Source organism: Pelodiscus sinensis, chromosome 6 (genome assembly GCF_052426305.1).
Source record: "Pelodiscus sinensis isolate ZL-2025 chromosome 6, ASM5242630v1, whole genome shotgun sequence".
Taxonomy (NCBI): domain Eukaryota; kingdom Metazoa; phylum Chordata; order Testudines; family Trionychidae; genus Pelodiscus; species Pelodiscus sinensis.
The window spans coordinates 89,094,497-89,111,522 of NC_143057.1; the positions used below are offsets into that span (position 1 = coordinate 89,094,497).

Consider the following 17,026-nt stretch of genomic DNA (forward strand, 5'->3'; position numbering starts at 1 on the left):
GCAGCTGGGGCGCTGCCGATTGGTCCTGCAGCGCCCGTGGGCACTACTGGACCAACCCGGCAGCACCCCAGCTGCTCTGCCCCAGGTCCTGATTCAGCCGCTGCTGGTCAGTTTCAGCAGCGGCTGTATCAGGACGTCTGGGGCAGAGCAGATGGGGTGCTGCTGGGTTGGTCCAGTAGCACCCCAGCTGCTCTGCCCCAGGCGTCCCCAAGTCAGCTTCTGCTGAAACTGACCAGCGCTGACTACAGGAAGCCCCAGGCAGAGTTGCTCTGCCCCGGGCTTCCTGGAATCAGCTGCTGATCAGTTTCAGCAGCAGCTGACTTGGGGACGCCTGGGGTTCTTAAGTTGATTCTGTATGTAAGTCAGAACTGGCGGTCAGTTTCAGCAGTGTCTGAATCTGGACGCCAGTTCCGACTTACATACAGATTCAACTTAAGAACAAACCTACAGTCCCTATCTTGTATGTAACCCGGGGACTGCCTGTATTTATAAAAAGTCTTCGTTTCCCTTTATTCCCGTAGCTAGTTTGAGCTTATTTTGTGCCTTTGTCTTTCTAATCTTGCCCCTGTATTCCTGTGTTGTTTGCCTATATTCATCCTTTGTAATTTGTCCTACTTTCCATTTTTTATAGGACTCCTTTTTTATTTTTAGATCATGCAAGATCTCGTGGTTAAGCCAAGGCAGTCTTTTGCCGTATTTTCAATCTTTCTGACGTAGCAGAATAGCTTGCTTTGGGCCTTTAATAATGTCCCTTTGAAAAACTGCCAACTCTCCTCAGTTGTTTTTCCCCTCAGTCTTGATTCCCATGGGACCTTACCTATCAGCTCTCTGAGTTTACCAAAATCCACTCAGATATATATACATATAAATACAACATATACACATGTGTAAGATTACCGGAATAAGGAAATGCCATTTTTACATTCTTTCGGCCATAGCTACTTTTTAAACGATCAGTCCAGTAACTGCAGAAATTATTCTAATTCAGCACTATTGGAACTGAAGGAAATGGTACAGAATAGGAATACCAACATGTAGATGACTACAGGATTAACCGATAAACCTAGTCTTATCCATTCATCCTGTTGACTACATTCATTCTCTCCTTCCTTGCTGCTTCTGTATCAGGGGCAACAAGGGTGGGGGATAAGGTAGGAGCTGGTGCCTGTGGGGAGCCAGCTTTAAGCACTGGATCCACCTGCCCTCCACCACTGCTGCCTCTGATAGAGAGGCAACAGTGCAGAGGATGAGAGGGAAAGCGGGAGCCAAATTTTAACATGCCCTCCCCCCCCCACACCACCCCAGCTGCCTCTGTAGGAGGCAGCAAAGTTGGGGCAGGTAGATCTAGGGAACCAGCATGCGGGGAGAGCTGACTGCTCCCACTGTGCTGCTGCTGAGCAGTCGCCTTGATTCACACCGCGCTTGGGTCCCCTGTGGACAGGGGCTGATGCCACCATGCGCTGCTGCCTCTATATCAGAGGTAGCAGCACGGGGCAGCAGGTGGGAGCTGATCTGCATGGGAAGCTGGTTTTGCATCAGAGGCAGCAGTGTTGGGTGGCAGGGGGCTTCCTGGGAGCACACTGGCTGTTGCCCTGCCCTCACGACTATCAAATAGTCATGTAATTGCTAACATTTGATCCAGTTACATCACTATTCATTTACATGCTAGCTAACATCCCTAGTATGGAACTTCATTGTTTAAACACACACATGCTGGAAGTTAATGAAAAAGGCAAGAAAAATTCTGATAGCATGAGAAGCTGGTTTGCTAAATGATATTTTAAATTATATTGTTAAATTTGATATATAATAGTTACTATGTCATTGTATGCTAAATTCCACCAGAACTAATTAAAAAAAAATTTTTTTTTTTAAATGAAAGTAGTAAGAATTCTGGTATTTTCCCCAAAATGTAGAAACAGGACAAGCTTTGTGCCACAATAAGAATAATGGGTAAATGTAAACTAAATGATGAAAGAACTACATTAACAATTGCATTCAGTGATTGCTGAGGTTTAAAGGACATATTTATGAGATTTTAGTTTAGAAAGGCAGCAAGTATGAGTATAGCACTCGGAAATAATAGGTTTAAGAAAGTCTGTCTCCAACAATATACATTTTATTACCATGGCCAGGCTCCTGCTAAACAGAATGGTGAACTAAAGTTTTTCCTCTTATGTATATATTTGCTAAAATAAATATTTCACCTATATTTACACATTTTGCCTTCTATTGCAAAGCCCTAGATTGTTAATATGGATTAAGGGACATCTTCCTTAGTACTGTACATAAAATGTTATAACAAGAGACACCCACAGACTGGAATTAAGGTTTTTTGAACTAGGTAACAGCTTTAGGATAGGCTTCATTATCTAGCCACAACAGAAAGCCTTGCTTTTTCATCTATATGTGATACATTCTCAGTTGATGGAAAAGTACTGTTGAGTGCCTGAACAACACTGTGAGCTTCTTCACACCTAATCCAGAGTCTTCAATTATAAACAAGACAGTGAAGAATTCACTACCAGCTCATTCATCTGCTCCTCTCAGACATGAATTATCCTCCCTCCTTATGAATCAACTTCAGTTGACTATGAAATAGCTCTTGGCACAATAGTAAGATATTCCACAATTTTCTGTTCAATGCCACAAAAACTTACATATCTCAATTGCATGAAATTCCGCAATTAGTTTTCCTGAAAAGGAGGAATTAATCTACTAATCTAAAAATAAGTGGATTATACTAATTTCAAGAAAAAACACAGCCAGAGGAGAGACAGAGAGAAAGAGGATTAGGATGTTTAGTGATGAAGTACTTTTTACACTTCAAACAATAATATGTCACTTGCAATTATAAAAATGTATAAAATATTTATTTTACATAGTGGTTCAATTTGATCTGCAGCCTCCCCAGAAAATAAGAACACAAAATAATGCAAGAGCAAAACTTGCAATTCTGTTCTTCCCTACATCCACACTGCTAGCATGAGTACCACTTGATTTTTTTTCCTTACAAAAATGTGTTATTTTGATATAAATTTAAAATGATAGCCTCTATTTGCCTTGATGTAGTAAAATTTTGGTTAGAAATCAATATTATATACAGAGTGAATAAATAAAAACAAACTGTATATTCCTTTTTGTACCTAAAATGCAAAAAACTTGACTTCATATACTGCTTAAGTTTTATCTTCATTATAAATGTGTAAACACACACATTCTTCAAAAGAATTTTGAAGGAAAAAATATTTTTGGAGGCAATTTTGTTTTTGTTGCGAAGCATTTTCTTTTCCCATTAGTTTTGACATGAATATGATTCTTGATTTGATGTTCCATTCTTTAGGGAAGCTAGGGAATACATTTGTGCCCATCCACACACACGTAGAAAGTTTTCTGTTTAATAAACACCAACTACAGTATTCAGATTTACATTATTTCCATATATACAGCAAATGTTCTAATCCATCTGATTTCCTTTATAAAAGCACCCTGATCCAGTCTTAAGATATTAAGTTTTTTTAAAAAATCAAATATATAGTATATTTTTTTCTGTACATTTATGTGCAAGTTCTCCTGACAAAATAATACAAATATTGAATACTACAGCTTTATCCCAGCAGTGAATATAACTTCACATTACATGATGTAAGTGCCATCTTTGTAGTATTTCATGGATTCCATTTGTTGTGTCATAGCAATGACTTCATGGAATCCTGTACTGAGGCCAGACATATGTTGAAAATAGGCTTCTTTTTCCACCTGGACAGTTAAATTGTTCACTCCAGCATCTTTCAGAACTGCTGTTACCTGAGCATAACAGAAATTCAATATTAAAGCTCTTGTAATTGTAACTTGTGGTTATACTCAGACACTAGAACAGTAGTTAGACTTGAGAAAGAAGTCACATCAGTTTCTAAATACTACATTTATTATGACCCAAGAAATTTTTTTTTTAATTGACTCAATTTTTAGCTAGAATTTCTCAAGGAAAATATAATCATTTATGCCATCGTGTGCTTAACGTGTCCATCTGCTATGTATATTGGACAAACTTCTCAGACACTTTGCTAAAGAATCAATGCACATAAAATAGACATCAGGCTCTCTCACAGAGGGAAAACTTATTTGCCATTTTAACCAGACTGACCATTCTCTCAATGACCTTAAAACATGCATATTGCTTCAAAGAGATTTTAACTCCAGACTTCAAAGAGAAGCCTCAGAACTGTCATTCATGCTTAAATTTGACACTTTACGTATGGGTCTTCACAAAGATGCTAAATATCTCACCCATTACAAAGATAGCTTCCCCAATTATCACCCCTAATGTCATTACCTCACAGACACTAACCTTCACCCCTCCTCTGTTCTTAAATCTGATTCGTCAATTTTATATGTGTTCACTTTTTTTTTTATTGTATCACTTTGGTATATATGGTCGTGCCAGTTTTCTTCCACAAATTGATCTGAGGAAGTGGGTCTGGCCCATGAAAGCTCATCACCTAATAAACCATCTTGTTAGTCTTTAAAGTGCTGCATAGTCTTGTCTTTTGTTTCAGCTAGACCAGACTAACACGGCTGCATCTCTATCACTATAACATAAAAAAGATGGCCTGGAAAAAAAAGTTGCTTTAAAAACCATTATAATTCTGGTCTCATCTAACCTGGAACAGTTTACAGCATGAAGAGAACCAGTGAAATTGTATTTACAAGAATAAAAATGAGCTGTTGAAAAGGTTAGGAATTTTTATTCAGATATTTAAAACTGTTTCTTATTTTTGGTACCTATTTAACTATACTAATTAATGAACACTTTGGAGAGAATGTTTTAAAAACTCATTACTCTTGCCCCTTCATTTAAATGAGAGGATGTAAAACATCTCTCAGACCCCCAGGAACTCCTCCAACAAAACAAAACAAAACAAAACAAAACAAAACAAAACAAAACAAAAAACAACAAAAAACAAAAAAACAAAAAACAAAAAACAAAAAACAAAACAAAACAAAAAACAAAACAAAACAAAACAGGTTTAACACACTGATATTTTAAAGATTAAAAACAAGCAGAAAAAAGAGCCCCATCCCACCACCCATTTTTTTGAGTAATTTGTTCAGGCTTTTGTTATATCATGAAAAAATGGCACAAAACCAGTATTCCCCTAACCTCCCTTCCTTTAGGCATGTCACCTTTCAAGCAAGGCAAAATAAACTTGCTGATCAGTTTTCAAATGTTGAAAGACTACCGCCAAACGTACATTTTACAGGATAGCAGCAGAAAAAGGATCAGAGCAATATTGACAAGGCCTATCCTGGAACATTATGTACTTGCTATAGAAATAGTTACAGCAGCAGCTTCAAACTAAGGTTAATCAAGAGGTGGTAAAATATGAAGAGCCAAAGATTTCTGAAATTGTACGGTTACCTGCTGAATAATTCTCTGTTCCATCACATCTGACATCACCTGTACATGTATAGTGCCTGCCACAACAGTAGCAGAGTGACACCAGAAATGAGGATCTCTGTAGGATATTAAACCATCTATTTTCTGGATCTGTAAAAAAAAATTGCATTAACAACAAGAATTACTTTTGCAGTTTTCCACTTTATGCCTTCCTGCACACTTAATTATTGGTGGAAATTATTTCATGCTGCAGACAAAATACTATTATACAGTAATAATCTACCATCATTTTACATAATGAGAGAGAAATTGTGGATTTGGGACAGTGTTCCATCCTGACCAAAAATAGAAGGTAAAATGAAAAATTAGTAGGGAGTGGCTAAAAAGGAGGGACAAAGACACTGAAGTGGAATCTCCAACTGATAGACTATAGTAGCATCAAAGGAGAAACTAGGAGAGAGTGGCTTTGGGCACCCAACCATTTCTAAGGATCTATCTCCAAGATAACCAAGAAAAACAAGTTTCAGAGGGTTAGCCATGTTTGTTGTTTCTGCAGATGTAGACTAAGAGCCTTGTGGCACCTTAAAGACTAACAGATTTATTTGGGCATAAGTTTTTGTGGGTAAAATACTTCCAGGCACCTGGTGAAGTGGGTTTTATCCACACAAGCTTATGCCCAAATAAATCTGTTTGTCTGTGTAGTGCCACAGGACTCCTTGTGGATTTTGCAAGAAAAATAGGCACTTCAGTATCCTTGTTGTACTCAATATGTACACGTTTCCTCTCCCTCATTGTTCACTTGAGTTTTTTTCCAAAGTGAACCTCATTAGGATATTTTTTGTAAGATTTCTTTACTACGTTTCATATGAGTTAATTTTTCCCTCCCCACTCCTAGCATTCTGATTATTTTCTGATTTTGTTTATTTTTATTTATCCTGCCTCTAGGTCACCCAAACCTCAATTCCTTCTTCTATCTCCTCACTAAATCCACAATCCTCATCTTCCTCCTCCTCTTGCTCTCTATGGATCTTCTTCACCTAAATTTAATTTTGTCCTCTCATACCCTGTTCACTGGAATCCATCACCACCATTCCCTGGTGACAGGCAGTGTTAAATATTTGCTGGAGTCTCTCTCTTACTCTTGCTGATGGAATCCTAGAACATCCTAGGCCAGTTTCCCAATTTAGAACCATCTAGCAAGCACTCAATGTACTTCAGGATTCACTTCTGGACTATGCCTATGGGGGTTCTGGGCATGGAATTCACAAGAGCTAACACTGGGAGTGACAATTAGTAGATAAAAGTGAACAGTGAGAGAGGAGTGCTGCCACAGGCTATAAGCTGGGACTGATTTAGTAGCAGAAAGTCTGGATTGAAGGGGAAAGAAAAACATCAATAGAGACTGCAAATGGGAAGAAAAGAACCAGCTTAAGTGTTGCAGTACCATTCACTACAAGCCACCTGTCCTACAGGAGAAGTGGAAAACTGGTCAATCTGAAACTACATGCCCAGGAAAAAAAATATTGCAGTCAAAATTATATCTGGTTTAAAAAAAGATTTATTGGGTTTAATAATTACAATTAAGTAGTAAACAGTCCTCCCTTATTCTGCTACCTACGTACAGAGTTACCAAATCAGTCTAGAATTAAGAGCTGTCCATAAAAGCAAAAACAACATACCGCTGCCACTGTTATTTAAACACTTTATTCTGCTAAAGTCAGATTTTAAAAGCTGTAAGTGCTGAACTAATAAATAAAAAACCTTATGTACCTTTATGAAGCTGATGAACATAGAAAAACCATTTAGGATGCCCAAGAGTCCTAGTCAAAGGACACTGGCAGAGTGAAGAATGATTCCATATAAAATGAATCGTTCTCAGAAATTCATTATAAATCTATATTTTATATAAACAAACAAAGTAAAATAAAATACAAGTTTAACTTCCAACCTTTTCCAGAGCAATGTGCAGATCTCTCTCACATTCCAGTGGTATCCTCAGCAAAAGTACTTGACAGGCATCTTTTATCAGTGGGATAACACTGAGAAAAATTAATGTAGCAATAAAAAGAGAGCACAGAGGATCAGCTATCAGCCATCCAAACTGTTGAATAAATATCGTAGATATGATCACACCAACACTACCAAGGGTGTCTGCCAACACATGTAAAAACACACCTGAAACAAAATAAGACTTTGAATGATTGAGTACCTGCATTTAAATGCCATCAGCACATGGCCTATATAGCATGAGTATTAAAATAAAATCTCTCAGTACAGGGATAATTTTCTCAGAGAATAAATTTGTTGTAGTCTTATCTAAAACAGTGTGTTTTGACTAAAGAGCTTGGGGAATCTCTATTCAGGCCAGGTCTATACTAGAGCTGGAAGGTCGTCTTAAGGCACACAACAAATGTCCCTAAAACTGAGCTTAGCACTGTGTCCACAGCGGGAGGTTGATGGTAGCAAATATTCCCATTGACTTTTCTTACTCCTTGATTTTCAAGGAGTACCAGTACTGACTGGGGCACCCTCAATGTTTGATTTCATAGGTCCTTATTAGACCCACTGAATTGAATGCCAGAAGATCGATCTCCAATGCAGTAAATATAGACATGGCCTAAGTTTAATAAAGACTGGTGTATAATAATTCCCTCTGATGGAATGACTTATTGGGGGTGAAGGAGCACTGAGTCCTAACCAGTGCAAGAACACATTTCTGGGATGCAATTGCCAGGACTAGGGACTTTGTGGGTTTTGCATAGTTCATGCTGGGAGGGCATTCGTATTTTCAGCTGGGTTTGATTTTGTACATTGAAGGCTCTATAAGCAGGCCAAAGTGGCTGTTCTGACAGCACAGCAGTCTAAAAGCACCTCAGACTAGAGAGTTTGAGACACAGAGGCTCCACAGTCCAGACTGTATCCTTTGGGATGTCACATCATAAGCAGCAAGTTAAGTTTTAAAAACCTCAACACTAACTGAACCAAAAGTTCAAGCCTATAGACACTATCCCAAGTACAAAAATTTAAATAGGTGAATGTATCTAAATAGAGTACCTATTTAAGTGTATTGCGGTTAACCTTGGCTCTTCCACTCTCTATCCCTTTTCCTAGTTATTGCAACTAACCAGCTGACATGTGTCATCTAAAATTAGATGAAGGAATCTTGGAGTACTGTATGTCTTAAAGACCAAGTAGTACATTTTGGGTACTGTAAAAGAGTTATGGATTAAACAATAATGAAAACAAAACATTAAGTGCCTCTAGGACCAGTAGCACTGCAACTCTGAGAACATTAAGCATGAAATAAGAAGGTAGTGCAATATTTCACTAGTAGGGTGGTAAAGCACTGGAATGGGTTACCTAAGGAGGTGGTAGAATCTCTATCCCTAGAGGTTTTTAAGCCCCAGCTTGACAAAGCTCTGGCTGGAATGATTTATAGTTAGGGTTGGTCCCGCTTTGGCCAGGGGACTGGACTTGACCTCCTGAGGTCTCTTCCAACCCTATGATTCTATGATCCCAAATTATGTTTTATTCTTTAAAACATTTTAGCTAGAAAGTGTTTCCAAAAAGTTCTCTGTGCAATATAAAAAGACTGCCAGACAACAAGGTTTAGTGAGATTAAATAGACAAGAGGATTTGATTTAAAAGGTTTTTTCAAAGATTAGGTTACTTTCAAAATTAAACAATTTGTACTTACCTCTCATGTTAGTATTCATGCCTCCTCCAGAAAACCCATGAGAATGTCCATGACTGTGACTGTGCCCATGGTCACTGTGGGAATGGCCATGACTGTGTCCATGTCCATGACTATGGTGTGAATGGCTGTGATCATGTGAATGACAGCCTCCACGAGAACCTCCATGGGAGTGGGCATGGCTAAAGGCACAGATACCAACAAGGTTTACTATCAGCCCTCCAACTGAGACTGGCTATGAGAGGAAGGAAAAAAAAAAGAAACCTTTAAATCCAATATTTCTTCCTAATTAGATTCATTTGCTTGATAGAAAACTATATAGTTTTTCTGTTAACTGCGTCCAATATACTTCCAAAGCATGTCCAATTAGCAGCAGTTAACAATGACAATCACAAGGACTTCTCTTTTCTTAAAATTTTAGTATTCACAGGTATAGACATAAAAACAACTTTTGCTTTCAACAAAGTGAGACAGTTTCTCCCATAAGAAACAAAGCAAACATTTCATAACCCTCCAGGATCACTCATCAGGTAAAACACACTTCACCTTAAATTGTAAATGTTTTGGAGTAGGGACTCTCTCCTTATGGTTTTGTGCAGTACACTGTGGGTGTTACCAGAATACAAATATTTCTCCACTGATCTTTCATGAAGGGACTAGAAAACTAATGGGATAATGCCAATTAGAAAGGAGACAAAGAAACTCAACCTCCTTTCAGAGGGTACAGGGGTTGGAGGTTCTCCTTTGGAGAATATGGCTACAAAGCTCATCTGAAAGTAGTACAAAAGATAGCAGAGTGATATTTTTAACAATAGGCCTCAACTCCAGCTAAGTATCTCAAATTATACACTACATTTTAATAGTATAATTTTAGTGTCATATAAACATAGAAATTCAATTACTTACTTCAAGGAGAGGAAAGATGTAACTCTAACATTTGTTGAAAAAAACAAAAAAAGTAAATTTTATTTTTTGCTAAGTCTAAACTTTTGCTTCTTTAAAAAAAGGTAAAACTGAAAAAAGGCTCTATGGTTTTGATCTCATGATTTAAGGCTGCTGGCGGTAATCAGCACCTGTTTAAACTGTAAGCCAACGATGACAGGACCTCTGGAGGGACGGTAACCACAGTATCAATGTGGTCATGAGCTGGCCTGTAGGACCCTTGCCAACCAACATAAGCACACGCCGCCATGTGGCTCAATAACCTCAAGTAGTGCCTCACAGTTGTCATCGGGGTGGCCTGGAAGCACTGAATAATGTCTTTTAAGGCCAGAAATCTGGAGCTCGGGAGGGACACTGGCCCCATCATGGCGTCTAACCTTGCCCCCATGAATTCTATTATTTGAGTGGGGATAAGGGTCGATTTTGTTTTGTTCAACATAAGACCCAGCTGGGAGAAGGATTTCCTGACTAGTGCAATGTGGGACAGTACCTGATTTCTGGAACGACCTCTGATGAGCCAGTCGTCCAGGTAGGGGTAGACATGCAGCCCCCTCCTCTTTAGGAAGGCGGCTACCACTGCCATGCATTTGGTGAACACCTTGGTGGCAATGAAAAGGCAGCACTGCAAACTGGTAATGGTTCCCACCCACTAGGAAATGCAGGAACTTCCTGTGGTGAGGGACAATTTAAATGTGGAAGTACGCATCCTTCAAATTGAGGGCAGCGTACCAGTCTCCTAGATCAAGAGATGGAATGATGGAGGCTAACGTCAGCATCCTGAACCTCGAATTCCTTATGAAGGAGTTGAGCCACCTGAGGTCTAGGATGGGGCAAAGGCCCCCTTTGAACTTCAGGGTGAGAAATTAATGGGAATAAAACCCCTTTCCTCTGAATGAAAGGGGAACCTCTTCTACGCCCCCAAAGACAAGAGTGAAGAGACCTCCTGACAAAGCAGGTACTCGTGAGAGGGGTCCCTGAAGAGAGATGGGGAGCGGGGGTGGAAAAGGAAGGAGGAGAGGAATGGGATAAAATATCCCCTTTGAACCATATCAAGGACCCACCGGTCCAAAGTGATGGAGCGCCAAACACGACAGAAAGGAGGCAGCCTGTGTGAGAAGGGGTGGTCTAGCACTGGGGCTGGTACTCTGTCCTCGGGTGCACCTTCAAAAGCCTGAACTCGGGCCCTGGGACTTATTAGGGGGCCCTTGGTTTTGGTTCAGGGACTGGAATCAGTGATGCTGAAGAGTGCTTCAATGCATGTCCAGCGTCCCGGATCGACCCCAGTGGGCTTCTCACTGACAGTGCCAACACTAGTGTTGGTGGTCGGAGTGCTGACTCTATTAGGAGTAGCTTGAGTCTAGAATCCCATTCTCTCTTAGTCCTTGGCTTAAAGGACTTCCAGATCTTGCAAGAGTCCATCAAATGGCCTTCCCCGAGGCACTCCTTGTGTGGGTCACCACAGGGCATAGGCTTAAGCACTGCAGGCAGGGTTGAAGCCCTGGGGTCGACATGCTCCCCCCTCCTCCCGTGGGGTGTGTGCACGACAATGGGAACCAATTATCTACTAACTATTCTAACAACAAAAAACTCAACAACAACACTAAAGAATTATTTACATGAGATAAGAGTGCTATGGGCACACTTGCGATTGTAAGCCAAGAGTTCCGATGGTAAGAAGGAACTGAGAGGATGGAGGGCCCAGCAGGGGAATATATTTGGGGTTATATCAGCACCACTGCAGGGGGCTCCCTGGCTGGCCCAACAGGAACTGCTAAGGATAAAATGCTTCCGGAACCTATGCATGTGGTGAGCACACACTTAAGTGGATTGGACATAAGCAAGCACTCGAAGAACTACCTTTACCATTTCTACCTCATTCACAAAGCTAACCACCCTATTTCCCTTTACAACCCACAAATACCATTCACTAAAAAACTATGATAAGAAAAAGGAGTTACTTTTGTAATTTACCTTTTGAATAGGTTTTGAAATACTTTTTTTACATCTGGAAAAAAGTATTTGGAAGCAGGCAATAATAAGTTTTTATCTTTAGACTAGTGTTTCCCAATTTTATTTGGCCACAGAACCCTTTTAAACTTGAAAGAATTTTGCGAAATCCCTAATAACAGTCTTATATTTGGAGCTGAAAAATAAGTACAAATAAGACCACAAATAAAACATTCCCATGCAAGCAACTGGTTTGATAGCTAAAGCTTCTACCTTGTTTGATGCGTGTCTAGTATATTTGTATTCAGCAACCCACGTGATCCCCGCTCCCCGAGAGTGAGTACGGGGATTTATGGTTGTATACAACAGGGAATCGCACCACGCAGTGCTCGGTAGTGACATTATCATCCCCATTCTCTGGCTAAGCTGGCATTACACAGGGACACTTATCATGGCAAACACACATGAAAATTGTTTTCAATAAAAGAAATGCTTAATCTTTTTTTAAGTCATAAAGTGTTATTGTAAAGGAATTTTCATGTGGAACCCTTATTTTCACTTTGCGGAACCCTGGGATTCCACAAAACACCATTTGAAAAACACTGCTTTAGACACATGGACTAACTGGTTTCTTTTATATAGTGACTGAAAGAAAACAAACATTCTGAAGTCATACTGAAAACAAATGCTTGACATTATATATTTCGAGTCCTCACTATTCAGATGAGTGGACCTAAATTTTAGTAATGGAATAAATATTCAACAGGAGTAACTAAAATTGGTTTTAATATAGAAGAAAATGACAAAACTTACGGTTAACATGTTTGTATCTATGTCTGGAGGATCAACCAGTCTGGCCACAGACTCCATGAAGACGAAGAAAGCTATCACCATTAGAAAAAGGCCATTAATAAATCCAGAGAGAATTTCTACACGACCATACCTGAAAGTGAACAAGAGCTACGTAGATTTAAGTCAGACTAAGGAATAAATAAATTTAGCATATTTGAAAATATTATTTGACATTCATGCTTTCAATACAGTCTTTTCTTTTCAAGGTAGTTTGATTTTTTCACTATTAGAATACAGTTCCATAAATAGATGGGTTACACAATTATTTTTTGCTCTGTTCTGTGATAGTACTCACAATGTGGCGTGTGCTTTCCCTGTACAGCACAATCTACCCCAAAGAGCTTACAATCAATACCAAAATAAACAGATGGTAGGAATTTCCATTGACTACTGGAGTAGTCGATAAGGGCAGAAACTGCACAGCAGCAACAGGGTTAGCTCCTGGCCCCTGACAACTCTTAATACATTTGAAAAGCAGAGGTACAGTGTATGGTACCGGGCGCAAGCTGGGACAGCTGATTATAGACTTGCATCCGGTCACTCCCACTACTCCTCTGCCTTCCCTGTCCCCCACTGAGACGGTACTTTTAAGCCAGCTCCCCCGGCACTGGCTCCTGCCCCTCCCTTGTTGCCTCTCTGCAGCAAAGGTGGGGGAAGAGACAAGTCGAGTCACTACTTGACTACCCAAATAAGTATATGCTTATCAGATAGTTGATTACATACCTAATAATAGTTACTATTTTTCACATGTAACCACATTTTGTTTTTGAAAAATTGACTTATCTAGATTAACACAATGGCTTATGGCAGCAACAGACATTTTGGGGGGGGGGAGAAAGAGGGGACAAAATAAAGTGTTGAAAAATTAAGTGCAATGGAAACATTCCATATTAGGAACACATCCCCAGTCCCTTGCATTTAAGAGAAAAAATGAGGGCTTACAACTAATTAACAGCATCTCTTCAAAATAATTATCTAAAAATCAGTGTACGTACCCATATGAAAATATGCGTGTTGCTTTCCATCTAGTCATCAGAGATGCGAAAAGTCCCATAACTAAAGCAGAACAATCAAAAAGCATATGAAATCCATCTGAGATTAGACCAAGGCTATTGGTCCACACTCCATAGAAGAGTTCCACAAAAGTGAAGGCCTAAAAAAAGAAAGAAAAATCTTAACTTTTTTTTGGTATCATGTTTTGAGATTAAACTGCACTTTTATTTAGCATATGCAGTTTCATGAAGCTCTGCCTTAAGAGCATTATTAATTTTAGAAAGCTTAAATATCTTTGTGCCAGTTTTACTCTATTCTCCCATAAAACAAAACAAAGGATCATTGTAGTGGGGTGATTGCCCCACACTGGCATGGAAAAGGCAAAAGCAGCCCTGGAGAGGTTGTACAGAGCCCAGCCAATGGGGAAAGAGCTCACTAAGAGCCAATCAAGAAAGGGCCTGTTGGAGCCGCCCAGACATAAATCGCTGCTCAGCAGAGCAGAGAGCACTCTCTCCCTGGAGGATAAGGGAGAAGAATTGTCTGCTTAGAATAGTGTTGGGCAGAGTCAGGGGAGCAGGCAAGAGCTGCTGCCTGAGTAGGGCACCTGGTACAAAAGGCTGGGAAGGTACTGAGACTACCCAGAAGCGGTCCAGTGAAATGCATAGAGGGAGTTGCAGGAGACATAGCACATGGCTACTGCCTACACAGTCCCCGAGTTGAGACCTGGAGTAGTGGATGGGCCTGGTATTTCCCTACCCCCACCCCTGCAATTGCTGCTGAGAAGCATGGCCTATCCAGACTATAGTTTGTCCCTGAGGCGAGGGGTTTGGACTTTGGGCTGCAGTTTAACACTGTGGCATGTGCAAGGACTGAGGACTACCAGTTGCCCCAGACTAAGAGAAAACAGGGCTGGAGCACAACCAGAGGGCTGTGCCCTGAAGAGACTGCTGTGGTCTGGGAGAGATGTGGGTCCAAGATCTTGAAGAAGGTGGAGGCAGTGGAACAGACACCACCCAAAGAGAGCAGATGGGAGCTGGACTGAACTTATTCCCAGAACGACCAGCAGAAGGTACTGCGATGGTGAGTCAGGACCCCATTACAATCATGATACATTTTAATGCAACAGTTAATGTAAATGCAGACATTTTACATCCCCCCTCTCTTCTGCACAAACTTTCTATAAAAGGGACATGTGTATGGGGAACTAGAATCTTTATTTACAGACTGATAAAAACAGTACTGAGCAGGGAGTTTCAAGCCCATTGCCATGCCAATGTAACAATTTTGATCTGATCTAAAAGGTCTAGAGAACATGACCTATGAAGGAAGGCTGAAAGAATTGGGTTTGTTTAGTTTAGAAAAGAGAAGATTGAGGGGGGACATGATAGCAGTTTTCAGGTATCTAAAAGGGTGTCATAAGGAGGAGGGAGAAAACTTGTTCACCTTGGCCTCTGAGGATAGAAGCAGCAGCAATGGGCTTAAACTGCAACAAGGGAGGTTTAGGTTGGACATTAGGAAAAAGTTCCTAACTGTCAGGGTAGTCAAACACTGGAATAAATTGCCCAGGGAGGTTGTGGAATCTCCATCTCTGGAGACATTTAAGAGTAGGTTAGATAAATGTCTATCAGGGACGGTCTAGACAGTATTTGGTCCTGCCATGAGGGCAGGGGACTGGACTCGATGACCTCTCGAGGTCCCTTCCAGTCCTAGTATTCTATATTATCCTTTCAGTTCAAGGATCATAATCAGCAAACCCATTTAGCCTGGAACGTGTCTATCAAAGCAGTCAACAAGGGAGAGAACTACAGCTTGTCATTAGGGTTAAAAAAAGTACACTTACCAGATTTAGGCACAGGAAGTAGAAAATCTGTCTAGAGTCATACTCCTCAAGGATTTGTTTCAGTGACTCTTTAATAAACCGGGGTAATGACTGAGAACTATGCTGCAAAGCATCACCCATAAAATTATAGAGAGGAATGCCATCAGGAGAGTAGCCAATAAGAGTGCCTTTCTGCCCTTTCCTGGAGGGGGAGGACAGAATATTGGCAGCTGCAAAGAGAGGTAGATGTTTTTGTTGGTTAACCTTTTGTAGCAGCTTGATGATGCAAGTGTTTTATCAATGATTAAAGCTTCAACAAGCATATCACTGTGGTGAAAGCTACCAGCTTTATTTTCAAGGCTACCACTACATTTTGTTATACTAGATTGGATCAGTTCCACAAGCAAGCAGTTTTATTGTATCCTTTTTTGTAGGCAATGAATTATGAGTGTACCTGCAAGTCTACAATACCATGCTGTTTTCCCTCACCCAATGAATCCACAGAAGCAACAGATGTGGAATTCTATAGGGAAATATTTTTTGTGACCTTCCATTAATATACAATTATTTTTATCTGGTTTATAATTGAAAGGAAAAAAGAATACGTACACAAAATGAAAAAAATGGCACTCACTACCACTCCTCCAGAAAGCACATGCTCTGTGATCTCATGGTGTGCTGGCTTGTTCATAGCTCGAAGCTGATCTGTTATTGGATGCGTCCAGAAGCTGCCAAAGAGCAGCGCACTAATGAAAATGAGCAGCGATCCATAACGGGCACACTTTGAGGCTTCCATCTTGACAGAACATATGGACTCCACATAAAAATCCAAGATCATGACGAAAAAGATAACTGTTATGAAAGGCATGATGAGAGAGGACCAGGATTCTACTTTACTCTGTGATAAAAAGAACAAATTCTTAGTAGCACTCATCACAAGTTGGCAGAGTGTCACCTACATAAAGTACCAGTTTATGTATCTAGTATTTAGTCTACTTCACTTTCGCTATACATTACACACTTTAAATAAACAGTTGTCCACAGATTCATAGATTTTTTAAGACCACAGGGGACCATCGTGATCATCTAGTCTGACCTCCTGTACAACACAGACCACAGAAATTGCCTGAATTACTGCTTCAAATCCAACAGCTGTGGACAAATCTAGAAAAGCACCTAGTTAGGAAATTAATGAAGCTGATTTGCTATACAAATGTTTTCTATTAATCTATCTGTACAGAGATAATGGTGAAAAGCCTGAAAGCTAGAACAAACATGTATTCCCCAAGAGAAACAATTTCTTTCCCGAGAGAAACAATAATATCATCACTGACTGGTTAGTAGAGAAAACAAACTACTGTGCGCAGTCCAATATAGC

The 17,026-nt window shown here is 40.0% G+C and overlaps 1 protein-coding gene across 1 annotated transcript in view; it reads right to left on the reverse strand.

The window, feature by feature from the left end:
• Nucleotides 1-2,101: 2,101 nt before the first annotated feature.
• Nucleotides 2,102-17,026, reverse strand: part of SLC30A5 (solute carrier family 30 member 5) — a 34,028-nt gene continuing 19,103 nt past the window's right edge. Inside the window, exons 9-16 of the mRNA XM_006119161.5 lie at nt 16,258-16,546; nt 15,670-15,878; nt 13,832-13,989; nt 12,798-12,927; nt 9,099-9,330; nt 7,350-7,576; nt 5,423-5,551; nt 2,102-3,807 (exon numbers count right to left, since the gene is read on the reverse strand). Of these exons, the coding sequence (XP_006119223.2) occupies nt 3,637-3,807; nt 5,423-5,551; nt 7,350-7,576; nt 9,099-9,330; nt 12,798-12,927; nt 13,832-13,989; nt 15,670-15,878; nt 16,258-16,546 (1,545 nt within the window). The 3' untranslated portion in view covers nt 2,102-3,636. The remainder of the gene's footprint in view (nt 3,808-5,422; nt 5,552-7,349; nt 7,577-9,098; nt 9,331-12,797; nt 12,928-13,831; nt 13,990-15,669; nt 15,879-16,257; nt 16,547-17,026) is intronic.